Source organism: Doryrhamphus excisus, unplaced genomic scaffold (assembly GCF_037039965.1).
Source record: "Doryrhamphus excisus strain RoL-2023G ecotype Guam unplaced genomic scaffold, RoL_Dexc_Guam_v1.1 HiC_scaffold_24, whole genome shotgun sequence".
Lineage (NCBI taxonomy): Eukaryota > Metazoa > Chordata > Actinopteri > Syngnathiformes > Syngnathidae > Doryrhamphus > Doryrhamphus excisus.
In genome coordinates this window covers 4305268-4319935 of record NW_027621862.1, presented here as the reverse complement: position 1 = coordinate 4319935, position 14668 = coordinate 4305268, and the positions used below count along the sequence as shown (strand labels likewise).

Sequence of the window (14668 nt, the reverse complement as noted above, 5' to 3'; positions counted from 1 at the left end):
CCACAAGCTGCTGCTAGCAAGTAGCTGGCGCAGCACTCTGACTGTGTTGAGTCAACGGCGCATCTGCGAGGCAGCAGCGGCATCAACTACCTAGACAGATGCGATGACACAGACGCCGGACCAGCAGCCGACGTCTTCGGACTGACACCGGGGGGGTGGCTTTACATTTTAAAATGTTTCCAGTGTGTCGTGTGTTTTATTAGACATTTGTTACAGTTAAAAAAAACGCCATTAGCCGTTGTTGATTTCGATCTAACTTGCTGCAAGCTAGCATTAGCCTCGCTGCTGCTAACCCTTCAGGCGTCGTCGAAGTGGCCGCACAAACATGTGGATCATCGCGGAGGAGACCCCCGGGACGACTTTAAACGCTTTCCGCTGGTCACGAGTTTCAACCGGACGCTGACTGGACCCCACAGAGTCTCTGCGTAAATATGAGTCTTTATTTTTTGTTAATGTGAATTACCTATATACATGTGCAAAGTGTTTTGCTAGTGCTAGCCGCGGTGAACATTCGCGGTTTTCGGCTAGCTTGGCGGCTAATGCTAACCGCTACAAACAAATAACACGCTAAGAAAACTGTCTCTTTTTCTGTGTCACAAAACGCCGCGGAAGCGTTAAACATTTAAACCGCGTCTTATTTGGTATCCCCGCGTGGTGGTGAAAGGCTACCGCCTCCTTTTATTTGCTTATAGAAAAAGCAGGAGGCTGGCAAAGTGACGCTTTTAGCCGGCGGTTAAAGTGACTGACAGTTTGCGCTAAGGTTAGCTGGCGTCATTGTTAGCACACAATTGGTCATGCCTTCCACGTCGAGACATGACATGCACTCAACACCTGACAGTTAACGTCATCTCTTCCCATATTGATGACATTCAATACAAATCAAACAATTGAATCAAATCATTTTCGGACGCTATACATTATAGAGCACATTTCTCATATGTATCGACTTTTGGGATTTCAATATGGTGCAATGTCACTAATGGGGCTTTTTCTTGATGAGTCAGCAAGTCTAGGGTTAGCAAAACCACCAAATGGATAGCACATAAATAAATACATGTATAAGTAGACTTCTGATGGCCTGTAGCCTATTAAAAAATAAAATGCGCTTTCACCTTTCAAAACCTGCCGGACCCCAGTACTGTACATGGGACAGCGTGGTTGCATTTGTGTTGCCAAGGTAACGGCTGTGCCACACTTGTGTCAGTATACACATGCTATACATCCACCGAACCGGAAGGCAGAAGCAAGCAGTCCCAGATCAGATATGTAATGAATAAATTCATTAGACAAAACCGTAATGCGGGGCGGCACGGCGGTCGTGTGGTTAGCGCGCAGACCTCACAGCTAGGAGACCTGGGTTCAATTCCACGCTCGGCCATCTCTGTGTGGAGTTTGCATGTTCTCCCAGTGCATGCGTGGGTTTTCTCCGGGTACTCCGTTTTCCTCCCACATTCCAAAAACATGCTAGGTTAATTGGCGACTTCAAATTGTCCATAGTCCAGGGTGTACCCTGCCTCTGGGATAGGCTCCAGCAGTCCAGCACCCCCGCCACCCATGTGAGGATAAGCGGTTGAAAATGAATGAAAACCGTAATGCGACAAACTTGGCAGCTTTAGAAAGCTAACATTTATCAATCCAACGGTACAATTATCATTCAACAAGCTGTTTTATTTACTCTTATATACATTTTCACATTGACGGTAACTATCAAAGTCTTTATTTTAATATCAATATCATACATATAGATCTTGTAGATGCAAAGGATTGTGTTATTTAAGGTTAGGGCTAAGCTACCGAATATTTTACTAATCAAGTATTCTACCAAATATTGTCATCGGATAAAACATTGCTTGGTTAAGGAACAATTATTAATACATGATAAAAAGAGACATTTCACTTAAAGGGGTCCTATAATGCTTTCAAAATATTATACAGTCTATTTAAATAAGTTAATTGTTTAACGTAATGTATGTAAACATGAATTTATTTTAGACATTCTCTCCAGTCTGTTCTTTTCGAATGAGGTGATGCAGCATTGAAGAAGTGATGTTGTGGTACGCAGCGCCACAGCACTAGTAAACAAAAATGTTTACAAGAAATTAGACAGGAAAAAATGTTGTATATTACAAGACATGGGCCAGATGGTGCGATAGTGGTTAGCACATCTGCCTCACAGTGAGGAGATCCGGGCTCAAATCTATGTTTAGACAACTGTGGCATTTGCACGTTCACCCTATGTGCGGGTGTTTTTTTTCCAGGCACTCTGTATCCCATATAGTCATTTCATGTATGTAACTATAATCGGATGTTCCGGAGTACCAGTAGATGACGCCCGCAGACCACCACGGGTACTCACTCTGTAGTTTTGAGATTTATTTATTTTTGTAGGCTCGGTGCAGGGCAGGTACACCGAGCCTACAAAGTGTGGCCAACGCACTTTGCAATTTTTGTGAACGATGCAGTCCGGCGCAGTGTGGCGCACCCACACCTCCATCCCTCCCACCGGAGGAGTGAAGGCGTGAGATGGTTTAACACAGAGTGTAATCTTAACCAATCAATTGAACGCCTCTCATTGCCTTTAAATGCGCAGGGCGCACCGGACTGCTTGTGAGCCACCTGCATTCCTGCTCTGTTATCACCAAATATGAGAACATTTGATGGTATATTCTCTCCCAGTATCTCCTCCTATCTTAGTACAAAGTGAAGTTGTCATGAATGAGATTCATGACCAACTTTCAGCTGCTGTCAGGTTGAGTTGATGGGATAATTGATGGGACAATTAATACAAATATGGACATGCTGGTTCAGACAGTAACATTAAATAGTGGTTGCTGTGATTGTTTACTGCATTGAAATGTGCCTGACACTCTGAAAAACCTGCCTGTGAGGTGTGTGCGCAGTGCACCTGACAATTTATTACTGCACGGGTTGCGCTTCACCTGCGCCCAGAATAGATGGAGCTAGAGAGCTTTCAGCGCACCTTTGACGCACTGTTTTGAACTGTTTTTGTGCTGAAAATGTGGACACCTCCCCGTGGTGTGCCGCCACGGCCATCTCGGCACAGCCCAGTCTACCAGATTACCAAATTGGCTGCGCGAAATTACCACTGCATAGGGTGCGCCACGAAATTAGATGATGTGGCATGTTCAGACTGTCTTCAAAATGGCCTCTCTTGATTTACAGTATTGTACTAGTAAGATGTTCTTTCTGGACTTTGATGGTTTACCGTCCTTAAGTGCATACACCAGTTGGATCAATACCAGCTGATTAGTTTACCCTTTGACCTTTTGTGTTACAGGGAGGAGAAAGAGTGACACATCTCCAGGACCAGATTACTCACCGGACTTGCCTCTCCAGACAGACAGACAGACGGCCAGGGACCATGCTGACCTTCCTTGCTGCTGGTTCTGTTTTCTTTCCGGGCCTCTTCCTTCTTTCCAAGCAGTGCCTCAAGTCCATCCCGGTGCTGCGATGGAGCGAAGGCGACGCCGTCATCGTGTCTGCCAGGTGAGAAACCCTGTCGACCCGACGCCTAAGCACAGTCTCGGTGCAAAAGCTTGTCATCTTACTTGATAACGGTCCACTTTAGGTTGGTGTCATCGGTTCAGGCGGTCATGGCTTCTTCAGCTGGATACATTATTGCTTCTTCCTGCGATGACATCATCGAGGACCAGTGAGTCAACACTTGTCCATCACAACATTATCAGTCTTTTTGGAGGAGTCAGCACTGTGTGTATGTGTGCACACTGTCTTTTTTTGTTATTCTCACAGAGAACTACACATATGTAAATAAGAAGAATACATCCAGAATAGAAATGGGCAGGCTGGAAAAACTTGGCTTGTGGTATAAATTTTTTTCTTGCAAACTGATACATTGCATAATTCCTATTTGTATTCCAGATTACGCTATCTTTCGAAAGTGCAGCCCAGGGGCCATTTGCTCATGTTTTATTGGCCTGCACCACATTCTAGTAATGCAATACTTTTTTTTTTTTTACAGCAGTAAAAGTGGGGAAAAAGATCCGAAAGGTGTACCATAATGCAAAAGTGTTTAAATGTCAATACATTCTGTTGACAAGCAGGCTGATTTTATTTCTTCAAATAAACAGAATATATCTTCTTATATTGGATGGTTCATCTGTTCCTGAAGTTTTGTCCCATGTTCCCCAGGCTTGTATTCATTTTTGGTGTCTTTTAATTTACGTGAGACGTGTTCCACTGACATGTCCCTTTGCTGTTTTTTTTTTCTACCTTCCCCCCAGGCACTGGCTGACCAGCACGTACATCATGTTTGCCGTCCCCTACTTCGTATACGACATCTATGCCATGTTCATGTGCTACTGGTACAAGCTGAGGGTCAAAGGGCACGAGGAGGCCTTGCCGGCACCCCAGCATATGGCCTCTGCACTCACCAGCTACCTGCGCCGCGAGTTCCTCATGGTGCTGCATCATGTTGTCATGGTTACCGTCTGCTTCCCTGTTTCTGTGGTAACTATCAGACTGCTTTTATGAGTTGGTGATAAATGGGGATTGGGGCATTTTTGCAGGAAGTCTTTTTTTATTTTTGCAATTATGGCCTCTAGTTATATGCATTGTGTTTGTATACACCACATGTCTTTATGGGCAGAATTAGTTCAATGCTACTTTCATGCAAATGTAAAGCAAATGGGTAAACAGTCATATATTATTGTGTTGTGCATGCAAGTTGTCATTGACCTGTTTTGATAAATGAGTTGAAACCGTATGTCTGTTGATGTGAGGCCTCCATTTGTCTGCTTCAGGAGTATTTACAGTGCAAGCATAATTGTAGCCACTGCACTCTGCAAGCCCACCTGCAGCAGAGCAGAAAGTATAATTGTTTTCTGGACCAGTGATTAGCCTCTGTCCATCTCTCCCTCTCTTCCTCCTCCAGTTTGTGCGTCAAGGAAAGGGAGATTATTTCCAGGGCATAATGTTTATGGCCGAGCTCAGCACTCCATCCGTCTGCTTAGGAAAAATACTCATTCAGGTAAGCTTTTACAAGAATGTTGTTGTCTGAGGCATGCGCCACACTAGACACGTTTCCACCATGAAGTGCATACAGTATATTACTTCATTGTCAAAAGAGGTAAAAGTGAATCTAGTGATCTGCTACAGTAGAGCAAAACACACTGCGTCCGCTTGATTGATTGACATGTCACTTCACAAGAGGAAAGGAATAGACAAACGCATCATTTTCAAAATTGTGACAAGACCACAAAGCACCGAAAGCCGTATGCAGTATTTCCTCAAATACTGTAGTACTCTGCAGTCTTATAGACCAGTTGTTCTCAACTGGTTTGGCTGTGGCACCCACCAGCACCCCTCAAATGTGTGTTTTTATTTACAAATTCAAAATGAGTTTAATGATTGTCTGTAAAGGTTTTAAAAGTCCATTTTATTTTAGCATTTGTGTTAGCATTGCTAGCATGCTCACATGAGCATACTCGCTCGCATTTTTTGTGATTTTCATAATATCAACTTAACCAGACACTTGATATGTGGCTAGGTGTTAGCATGCTAATATTAGCATGTTAGCATGCTAACATAATTATTAAAAAAAAAAATTAGTTTTCAGAAGTTGGCACTTCTACATACACTTAGCGCAATTATGCTGGGTGTTAGCATTCTTTGTCATTCAAACCCTTCCATGGTATGTTTTCATGATCATTCATTCATTTTCTACCGCTTATCCTCACGGGGGTGCTGGAGCCTATCCCAGCTGTCTTCGGGCAAGAAGTGGGGTACACCCTGGACTGGTGGCCAGCCAATCATAGGGCACATATAGACAAACAACCATTCACACTACCTATGGACAATTTGGAGTCGCCAATTAACCTAGCATGTTTTTGGAATGTGGGAGGAAACCGGAGTATCCAGAGAGAACACAGAGGGTGGAATCAAACTGTGTGACCTGCACGCTACTCACTCGTTCACCGTTCAGCCGTTTTCATAGTCAATAAATCTGAATGTGATAGATAAAATAAATGTAGGACTAATATTTATTATGCAAATCACAATATGAGGGGTGCTATGGTGATTGGTGGAGATCTGCGCTTTCAGAGTGCTTTTCTAGATTTGATTGCCAACCACAGCATTCTCAACTCAACTTGATGGAAACGTGCCTCCTTTGTTGGCATTTGTCTTCTCTGCTTTCATTTGTCACTCTTAGTGGACACACCCACGCACACATACACCATTCTCTGCTCCTGCCCAGCATGCAACCTCTTTTGTGCTTGCACATGGCTCCTGTTGTCCTGGTGACTTTTTTAACACAAGCAGTCGCTCTCGCACTCTCAGTATCAACATTCATCACTTGGTAACGTAGTTTGCCTGAATAAACATTACACACACCCACACTGATACACTATCAGCTCGTCCTCCATCACTCAGCACCCGCCCCGGGTCAGCTGTCTCATGCTTGTTTGATAAGCGATCATGTGCTCAAAGCTGTGACATTAATGGGAGGTCCATTACAACAATGTCTTCCTGTGAATGGAGCACCAAAAAAGCTTGTATTTCCTGAATGTTATCTGCGTGAAGCAGGTTGCCTACCACCTGTAGCGTATCTCCCCACTAATGTCCACTAATGTCCACATGCACTCATAGTCAACATATGCACTGTATTTATGTTAACTGTGACCTTTACATACTCTTCATAATCCATGCCTTCACACACACAGTGTTGTGTGTGTGTGTGTGTGTGTGTGTGTGTGTGTGTGTATAACAGTGTTTTTAATATATATTATCAAATATAGAAATAGAATGTTGGTAGAGGTTGTTTGTTTGCTTCCATCACACATTTTAATAATGGAACCTAAGTCATGAAACTACAGTGGGCTCCAGAAATATTGGAACAGTGAGGTCAAATTTTTTCATTTTATTTTTTGGGTTTGATATCAAAAGACAGATAAAAACATTTCAGCTTTTATTTCAAGGTATTTGCATCTGGATCAGATGTACAACTTAACACCTTAGTAACACACCCATTTTTATCTGAGTAATAGTATTGGAACCTGTGACTGACTGGTGTATTTTGATCCCCAGCTGTGTCCTATTATATTGCATATTCAATCAATAGCACTGAATGTCTAGGGAAGGGTGTAGACTGCATTTAGACGTGAAAACAACATGAAAACTAGAGATCCGTCTGTGGGTGGAAAATGAAGCAATTGTAAATATGAGAGAAGATGGGAAATCCATCAGAACCATTGCACAAACAAAGTACAGAGATGAGCCTCAAACATTCATCAGCCCATAAAAAAAATGTCTCATAATTGTTTAGGAAACAGAAGAATATAAATTAATTAAAATGGAGGAAAACGATGTCAACAAACGTTAAAAGAAATCCTTTATTATTGCCCATTCTCCTTATACTTCTGGCTAAAATCACAAGAAAATGTGCAAGGCAATGACTGCTTTAAATTTTGATTAATTCAACACAGGGGCATTGTCATAAACAGGTGACAATAGCCACGTATACATGGACCCAAATATTCCAATTCCATTCGGGTTATTTGCTCAAACGGAAAGAATGTAACCTTTGTATACACCTCATTCCGAAAGAAAAGTGCCAATCCGAATGAATATATAATCGGATTCCCAGGGGTGGAATATTCCTTTCCCCAATCCGATTGAGGTATCTTGTACCCGCTCAAACGGAAAGTTGTCAGACTGCGTTCGTTTTTCTTCTTCTGTTGTTTATTGGCGGTTGGCAAGCAGCTTTGGTGTGCATTAGCGCCATCTGTGGAACAGAATCTAAACCCTTCTATACGCCATTCACAAGTCCAGTTTTATTAAAAAAGAAAATACATATCTATATAAAACATGTGCCAAGCTTAATTATAAAATATTAGCAAGATTGAACTTTATCTTTTCCTGTTCCCGGGTGCGTTCTTTCAGCGAATGCTGAGATATGACGTAACACGCAGCTCCAGACGTTCTTCGATTTAAAAAAATGGAGGCGAGCAATCGGCACTGGACTGCTAAGGAAAGTTTGTTTTTGATTCAAACTAAATTTCAAGACTGGACGAAGGAAAAACTGGCAATACGGAGTTATTCCAACAAGTGGAAGAAAAACTGGAGGAAGTCGGTATCACGTGATGTTGGTGTTTACGCTTTACTGGGCATGCCCCATTGACTATTCTGGTTGATTATAGCGCCGCATGTAGACACGCAAATGGAATATTCCTTTCCATGTATACCAGGGGTCTCAAACTCAATTTACCTGGGGGCCACTGGAGCTAGGGTCTGGGCAAGGCTGGGCCACATCAGGTTTTCCCAAAAAAAAAAAAACGCATTTATTAAAAACTGAAAAATATACAAACTTTTTCAGTGCTTTGGTTCCGATTTTCTACAATAAAAGCTCTGATAAAACATTCCACTGTTCTCAAATATCTTAATTTTAATTTTTCTGGACAAAATAAGATGAAAAATAAATAAACAAATAAAGAATAAAGAAAATCATTCAATCAGTAATAAATAAATCTAATAATAATAATAATAAAACGGCAAATAATAAAAACTTAAGAAACCACATATAGTTGGTGGGTAGACAAATGATTTTTTTCAGATTAAAATGAACAAAGCATTATTAGAGCCCTGTAGACATGACAAAACACGACTATAGTCACATTTATACTCTTTTTATTTACAACATATTGCGCAACTGCAGGGTCTTGAGACACATGCTAACTCGCAAACTAGAGAGCTAGCGACCTAAACGGTAGCCTTCAAGTTATTTCCTTTCAACTTAAATAGCCAAAAACTTACCACTTCCACACGGATAGGGAGGATAACTATTAACAGTTATTTAACCTTTAACATGAACATTAATCAAACGTAATAATTTTTTCTGGGTACATGATACCATTCAGCATCCATATCACACTTGTGCGGGGCGCACGAACGTTAAACTTTCATATCAAGGCGGGGGCCTCAAACTAGTGTCCTGCGGGCCACATTTTCGGAAAGAAAAAAACTCATGCAAACGTGGCTATTGTATTAAGATGAAGTAAAGGCAACATTTTCATCGTATATAGGCATAACATTTTCTTATTTTCAGCAATATTTCATCCTCAGACTCTTAAGATAAGTGACATTCATGCGCTTGCAGTCAAATTTGAGTATGTACTGTAAGACAATTACCACTTGAACCAAACTGTACTGCTTGCTTCTCTCTCTCTCTCTTTCTCTCTCTCTCTCTCTCTCTCTGTGTGTGTTGTTTCCCGCTCTCAGTATAAACAGCAACACACTCTGCTGCACAAAGTGAATGGGGCTCTTATGCTGATCACTTTTTTCATCTGTCGAGTCCTCCTCTTCCCTTACCTCTACTACGTCTATGGAAGGTACGTCTTTTCTTTCCATTTCTCTTCTCTCATGTCCTCGCTGAGCTTTTTCAAAAGCCTGCATCTTCCATTTGCACTCAAAGCTGAATATGCTTCAACACACCCCCCCGTGTCTTCCCTGTGCTGGGTGCAGGTACGCGTCCATTCCGTTCCACATGGTCCCCCTGTCGGTGCCGTGGCACTGTAACCTCGGAGCCGCTCTGCTCATGGCCCCCCAGCTCTACTGGTTCTCCCTCATTTGCAGAGGCGCTCTCCGGCTCTTCACAGGCTCCTCGCGCTCCCGGAGACCTCGCACCGGCGCAGCAGCCACCACTGACGGCGGCACAGCGGGCCCCCAGCCGGCCAACGGCTACAGCGCACGCTCCACAGAGCCCGAGCTGGCCACTCACTGAGAAGAGTGGCGGGCGGGGCGGAGGCGGGGCGGAGGCGGGAGCAGATGCGAATGTACCAATGTCACGGAAAAGAGGTAGCAATATGGCGGAGGTGAAAAGCTACGGACGATGGCCTCAAATAAGCGCTGGAGTCTTTGCAAGGCTTCTCCCACTGACCTTTTAGGTTTGCCGGCCTTCAACGACTCCAGCTTTGTAGGAAAACATTTAATGATGTCATCAGGCACTGTAAACAGGAAGGAGAGGATCTAGCCTGGATCTTTTGCAAGCGTAGGTGACCATTTCTTTCATTGTAGATCAAAACTCTGACCTCTCGGGACGAGCAGGTCCATAGGAATGTATTATATTGTATGTTAGAACATTTTTGCTGTCGACGGAAGGCCGAATTCACATTTAGAAGAAAGCGAGAAAAGGGGAAAAAAAAATATCCTGGCTTAGCAGTATTTCGACTTGTTAGTGTTTCTCTGTATCCTCTATGTAGTCACTGTCACAACATGTAAGCAAACCTGCAGACCGATCTCATAAGACTCTTCTGCTGCCTTATCCCCCTTTTTTCCACATTTTCATCCTCCTCGGAGAAGGAAACAAATGTGACGGGTGTACATAGCCCATGTAGAGTCCTTGTTTTCATGTCAGTATTATTATTTTTTTTAATGTGTTTTATTTTCCATCTAATGTTCCTACACATCAATGAAACCTCACCTCAGTTTAGTTTACACAAACTACTCCTTGCGCAGCTAAGTGTAGATATGATTTCATTCCATTTAGTGATAACACGCTCAAAGCAATTCCCATGGATGTTTTAGTTAGCTCAACCCAATGTGTTCAATCAGCCGTCATGTTTCACTGAAGGTACTTTTCAAAGGGCATTATTGAGGGACTTGCAATGTTGACACATTTGAAGGGAAAACAGTATTGTGGGCTTGGGATTCACCTTTTATTTTTTTTAAAGACCTTTTACATTGTGCAAATAGCGCCACAGGTTCTATGAACCGTCTTTGTGGACAAGCCAGCCGGGTTTGTCTGTTTTGTTTTTGTGTTTGTTTTAAAGCAGCAGCTGCACTCTGTGGAAATGGGTCAAAGGAGAGAAAAAAAAAAGATCAAAAATAAGAAACCATCGAGACCAGAGCAGTGCGTGTTGGACAACTGTGGGCATGTCAACACAGAGTAACATGAACACCCCACCACCACCACCACCACCAATCCCCCCCATCCACTCCTCCAAGAACATTTCAACCAATGTACTGTATATTCCACCAAATGCTTGTTATTTATTTGTAAGTATTTATTTATTTATTTATTTGGGTTTGTGGTTCTGAATGCATATTTATGCATCCATACTATACTCTATGCTTCTGAGCCTTATGTGAAGGCTGCAATGTTACTCAAACTTATCTGAAATATAATTCTCTGTCCTCATTCTGTCTCGTTCTTTTGTTTTTTTCCTGTGTAGTGAGTCTCAGGTTCCACAGGAGGCCGCTGTAGGGCGATCGTTGGTGAGAGGAAAGAAGGACGTGGTGATGTCGGAGTCATTCAAGCCAAACTCTTGGTTAAAGTGAATATGTATGGAGGACCAAAACTATGGAGGACCAAAACTGCCAAAACAATAAATAAATAAAAGTGGAAATAAAAACAAAAAAGAAAAAAAAAGAAAAAATTAAATACAAAAAAATAAATATAAATGAAAATAAAAACAAAAATATATTTTTTTAAATTTTTGAATCTTGTTTTTTATTTTTGTATTTATTTTTGCTTTTATTTATGTATATATTTTTTTGTTTTTATTTCCATTTATATTTATTTTTAGTATTTAATTTTTAGAATTTTTTTTTCATGTTAGTTTTTATTTTCACTTTTATTTATTTATTTATTATTTTGGCAGTTTTGTATGGAGGACCAAAACTGCCAAAATAATAAATAAATAAATAAATAAATAAAAGTGGAAATAAAAACAAAACTGAAAAAAAATCAAAAAAATAAATATAAATGGAAATAAAAACAAAAATATTTTTTTTAAATTTTTGAATCTTGTTTTTTATTTTTGCTTTTATTTATTTATGTATATATTTTTTCATTTTTGTTTTTATTTCCATTTGTATTTATTTTTTTGTATTTGATTTTTTTTTCATTTTGTTGTTATTTTCACTTTTATTTATTTATTTATTATTTTGGCAGTTTTGGTCCTCATAGAAATGCAGAAGGAAAAACTATTCAAATGAGGGGGCGGTCCTAAGTGTGTCTTGGGTTGAACTGTTCGCCTATTGGTTGATCGACATGTGAGTGCGAAAATCGACTAGGTATGCCTGCAAACGGCCACAGCAAGAGGAAGTATACAGGGAGAAAAGTATACATTTACCGGGACAATAATGGCGGGGTCCACCAGGAAGTCGGTGTCCGAGCTTGTCAGGGACGCTGCCAATCGTTTGGATGATTTGGAACGTGGTAAGTATGAAACAGCTGATGTGTTACGCTTTTGCTTAATTCCAGTTCAGGTGTGTTGACTCTTTCTTTACTTTCTGCTTTCACAAGCTTCAACTTCGGACGAATCGGACGAGTGGTGTGGTGACTTCCTCTTGCTGTGGCTGTTTGCAGGCATACCTAGTCGATTTTCGCACTCACATGTCGATCAACCAATAGGCGAACAGTTCAACCCAAGACACACTTAGGACCGCCCCCTCATTTGAATAGATTTTCCTTCTGCATTTCTGAGGACCAAAACTGCCAAAATAATAAATAAATAAATAAATAAAAGTGAAAATAAAAACAAAAATGAAAAAAAGTAAAAAAAAAAAAAATATATATATATATAAATGAAATGAAAATAAAAAAATATATACATAAATAAATAAATAAAAGCAAAAATAAATACAAAAATAAAAAACAAGATTCAAAAATTTATTTCCATTTATATTTATTTTTTGTATTTATTTTTTTCTTTTTTTTCATTTTTGTTTTTATTTCCACTTTTATTTATTTATTATTTTGGCAGTTTTGGTCCTCCATACAAAACTGCCAAAATAATAAATAAATAAATAAAATTGAAAATAAAAACAAAAATGAAAAAATATATAAATAAATAAATAAATAAATAAAAGCAAAAATAAATACAAAAATAAAAAACAAGATTCAAAAATTTAAAAAAATGTTTTTTTCCGTTTATATTTTTTTTGTATTTAATTTTTTCTTTTTTTTCTTTTTTGTTTTTATTTCCACTTTTATTTATTTATTATTTTGGCAGTTTTGGTCCTCCATAAATATGTACATTTGGCCTGAAAACTACAAGAATGGTGATTTACTTTAAATATATATATTTTTTACATTTTTGAATTATTACAAAACGTCAAGCAGAAGTGGGGAAAACTGCACAGAACACAAACTATAGTCGTGTACATTAAATGACAAAAAACCTAATACACAATATTAAACGCAAAATGTTAACTATTCAAAGAGCAGTGCAGCAAAGCATGATGGGAGATCATACTAGACGTACTATTTGGTATATCCTACTGCTTCCCTAATTGTGGCAAAGTGGTAAAAATTGTATAGCGCTGCCGGTAACATCCTTGGTTCCAGACCCAGAGATGGTTGGCTCCATGCATCCTTAAGTTTTACTGAATGCAGCACAGTTTGAAAACGTTTGGACGCCCTTGCTTTACATTCTTTTGCCACTTTCTTGTGTTGTTTCCTGCTGAAATATACTAAGAAAAAATGCAAATTAACCCAACATTTTTTAGTTAATTTAATTAATTATGCAACATTGGTTTATAACGGGTCTCAAACACGCGGCCCGCGGGCCAAATGTGGCCCGCAGGACACTAGTTTGAGGCCCCCGCCTTGATATGAAAGTTTAATGTTAGTGCGGCCCGCGCAAGTGCAAGTTTGATATGGATGCTGTACGGTATCATGTACCCAGAAAAAATTATTACGTTTGATTAATGTTCATGTTAAAGGTTAAATAACTGTTAATAGTTATCCTCCCTATCCGTGTGGAAGTGGTAAGTTTTTGGCTATTTAAGTTGAAAGGAAATAACTTGAAGGCTACCGTTTAGGTCGCTAGCTCTCTAGTTTGCGAGTAAGCATGTGTCTCAAGACCCTGCAGTTGCGCAATATGTTGTAAATAAAAAGAGTATAAATGTGACTATAGTCGTGTTTTGTCATGTCTACAGGGCTCTAATAATGCTTTGTTCATTTTAATCTGAAAAAAAAAATGTCTACCCACCAACTATATGTGGTTTCTTAAGTTTTTATTATTTGACGTTTTATTATTATTATATTATATTTATTATTTATTTATTAATGATTGATTGATTATCTTTATTCTTGATTTGTTTATTTATTTTTCATCTTATTTTGTGCAGAAAAATAAAAAATAAGATATTTGAGAACAGTGGAATGTTTTATTAAAGCTTTTATTGTACAAAATCGGAACCAAAGCACTGAAAAAGTTTGTATATTTTTCTGTTTTTAATAAATGCGTTTTTTTTTGAAAACCTGATGCGGCCCAGCCTTGCCCAGACCCTAGCTCCAGTGGCCCCCAGGGAAAATTGAGTTTGAGACCCCTGGTTTATATTGAATGTACATTGAATGCTTCATGTTACAGTTCACAATTCCACATGTCCAAAAAGGAGTAGGAAGAAGCAGAGCTTATTTAATCCCCTCTCCGTATCCCACCAATTACTAATACATATGTTCACTTCCTTCGTCAAGCTTTGTGCTTTCTTGGCGATGTAAGCGTTGTGTTTTGATGCTTTTAAGGATGTTCATTGTGGTGCCCCAAACATTCTGATGAATATTTGTGCACTGGTTAAATATTTATTTGTTCACTACTGCTTTAAATGACCATTTTTGCCCAAATATGGTATGGTTGTGACAATACAATACAAAAACAATGTGACACCTAACAAATCAGCCGTC

The 14668-nt window shown here is 39.7% G+C and overlaps 1 protein-coding gene across 1 annotated transcript; it reads left to right on the top strand.

The window, feature by feature from the left end:
* tlcd3bb (TLC domain containing 3Bb) lies at positions 1-11173 on the top strand. Its single transcript, XM_058062549.2, has 7 exons — positions 1-425; positions 3299-3507; positions 3590-3673; positions 4263-4488; positions 4913-5008; positions 9256-9365; positions 9499-11173. The coding sequence occupies exons 2-7, from the start codon at positions 3383-3385 to the stop codon at positions 9755-9757; spliced, it is 900 nt and encodes a 299-aa protein (XP_057918532.2). The 5' UTR covers positions 1-425; positions 3299-3382; the 3' UTR covers positions 9758-11173.
* Positions 11174-14668: the final 3495 nt, after the last annotated feature.

Coding starts and splice junctions, on each gene's coding strand:
- tlcd3bb (XM_058062549.2), top strand. CDS start 3,383: ATGCTGACCTTCCTTGCTGCTGGTTCTGTTTTCTTTCCGGGCCTCTTC. Junction 3,508..3,589: donor GCCGTCATCGTGTCTGCCAG/GTGAGAAACCCT, acceptor GGTCCACTTTAG/GTTGGTGTCATCGGTTCAGG. Junction 4,489..4,912: donor TCTGCTTCCCTGTTTCTGTG/GTAACTATCAGA, acceptor TTCCTCCTCCAG/TTTGTGCGTCAAGGAAAGGG.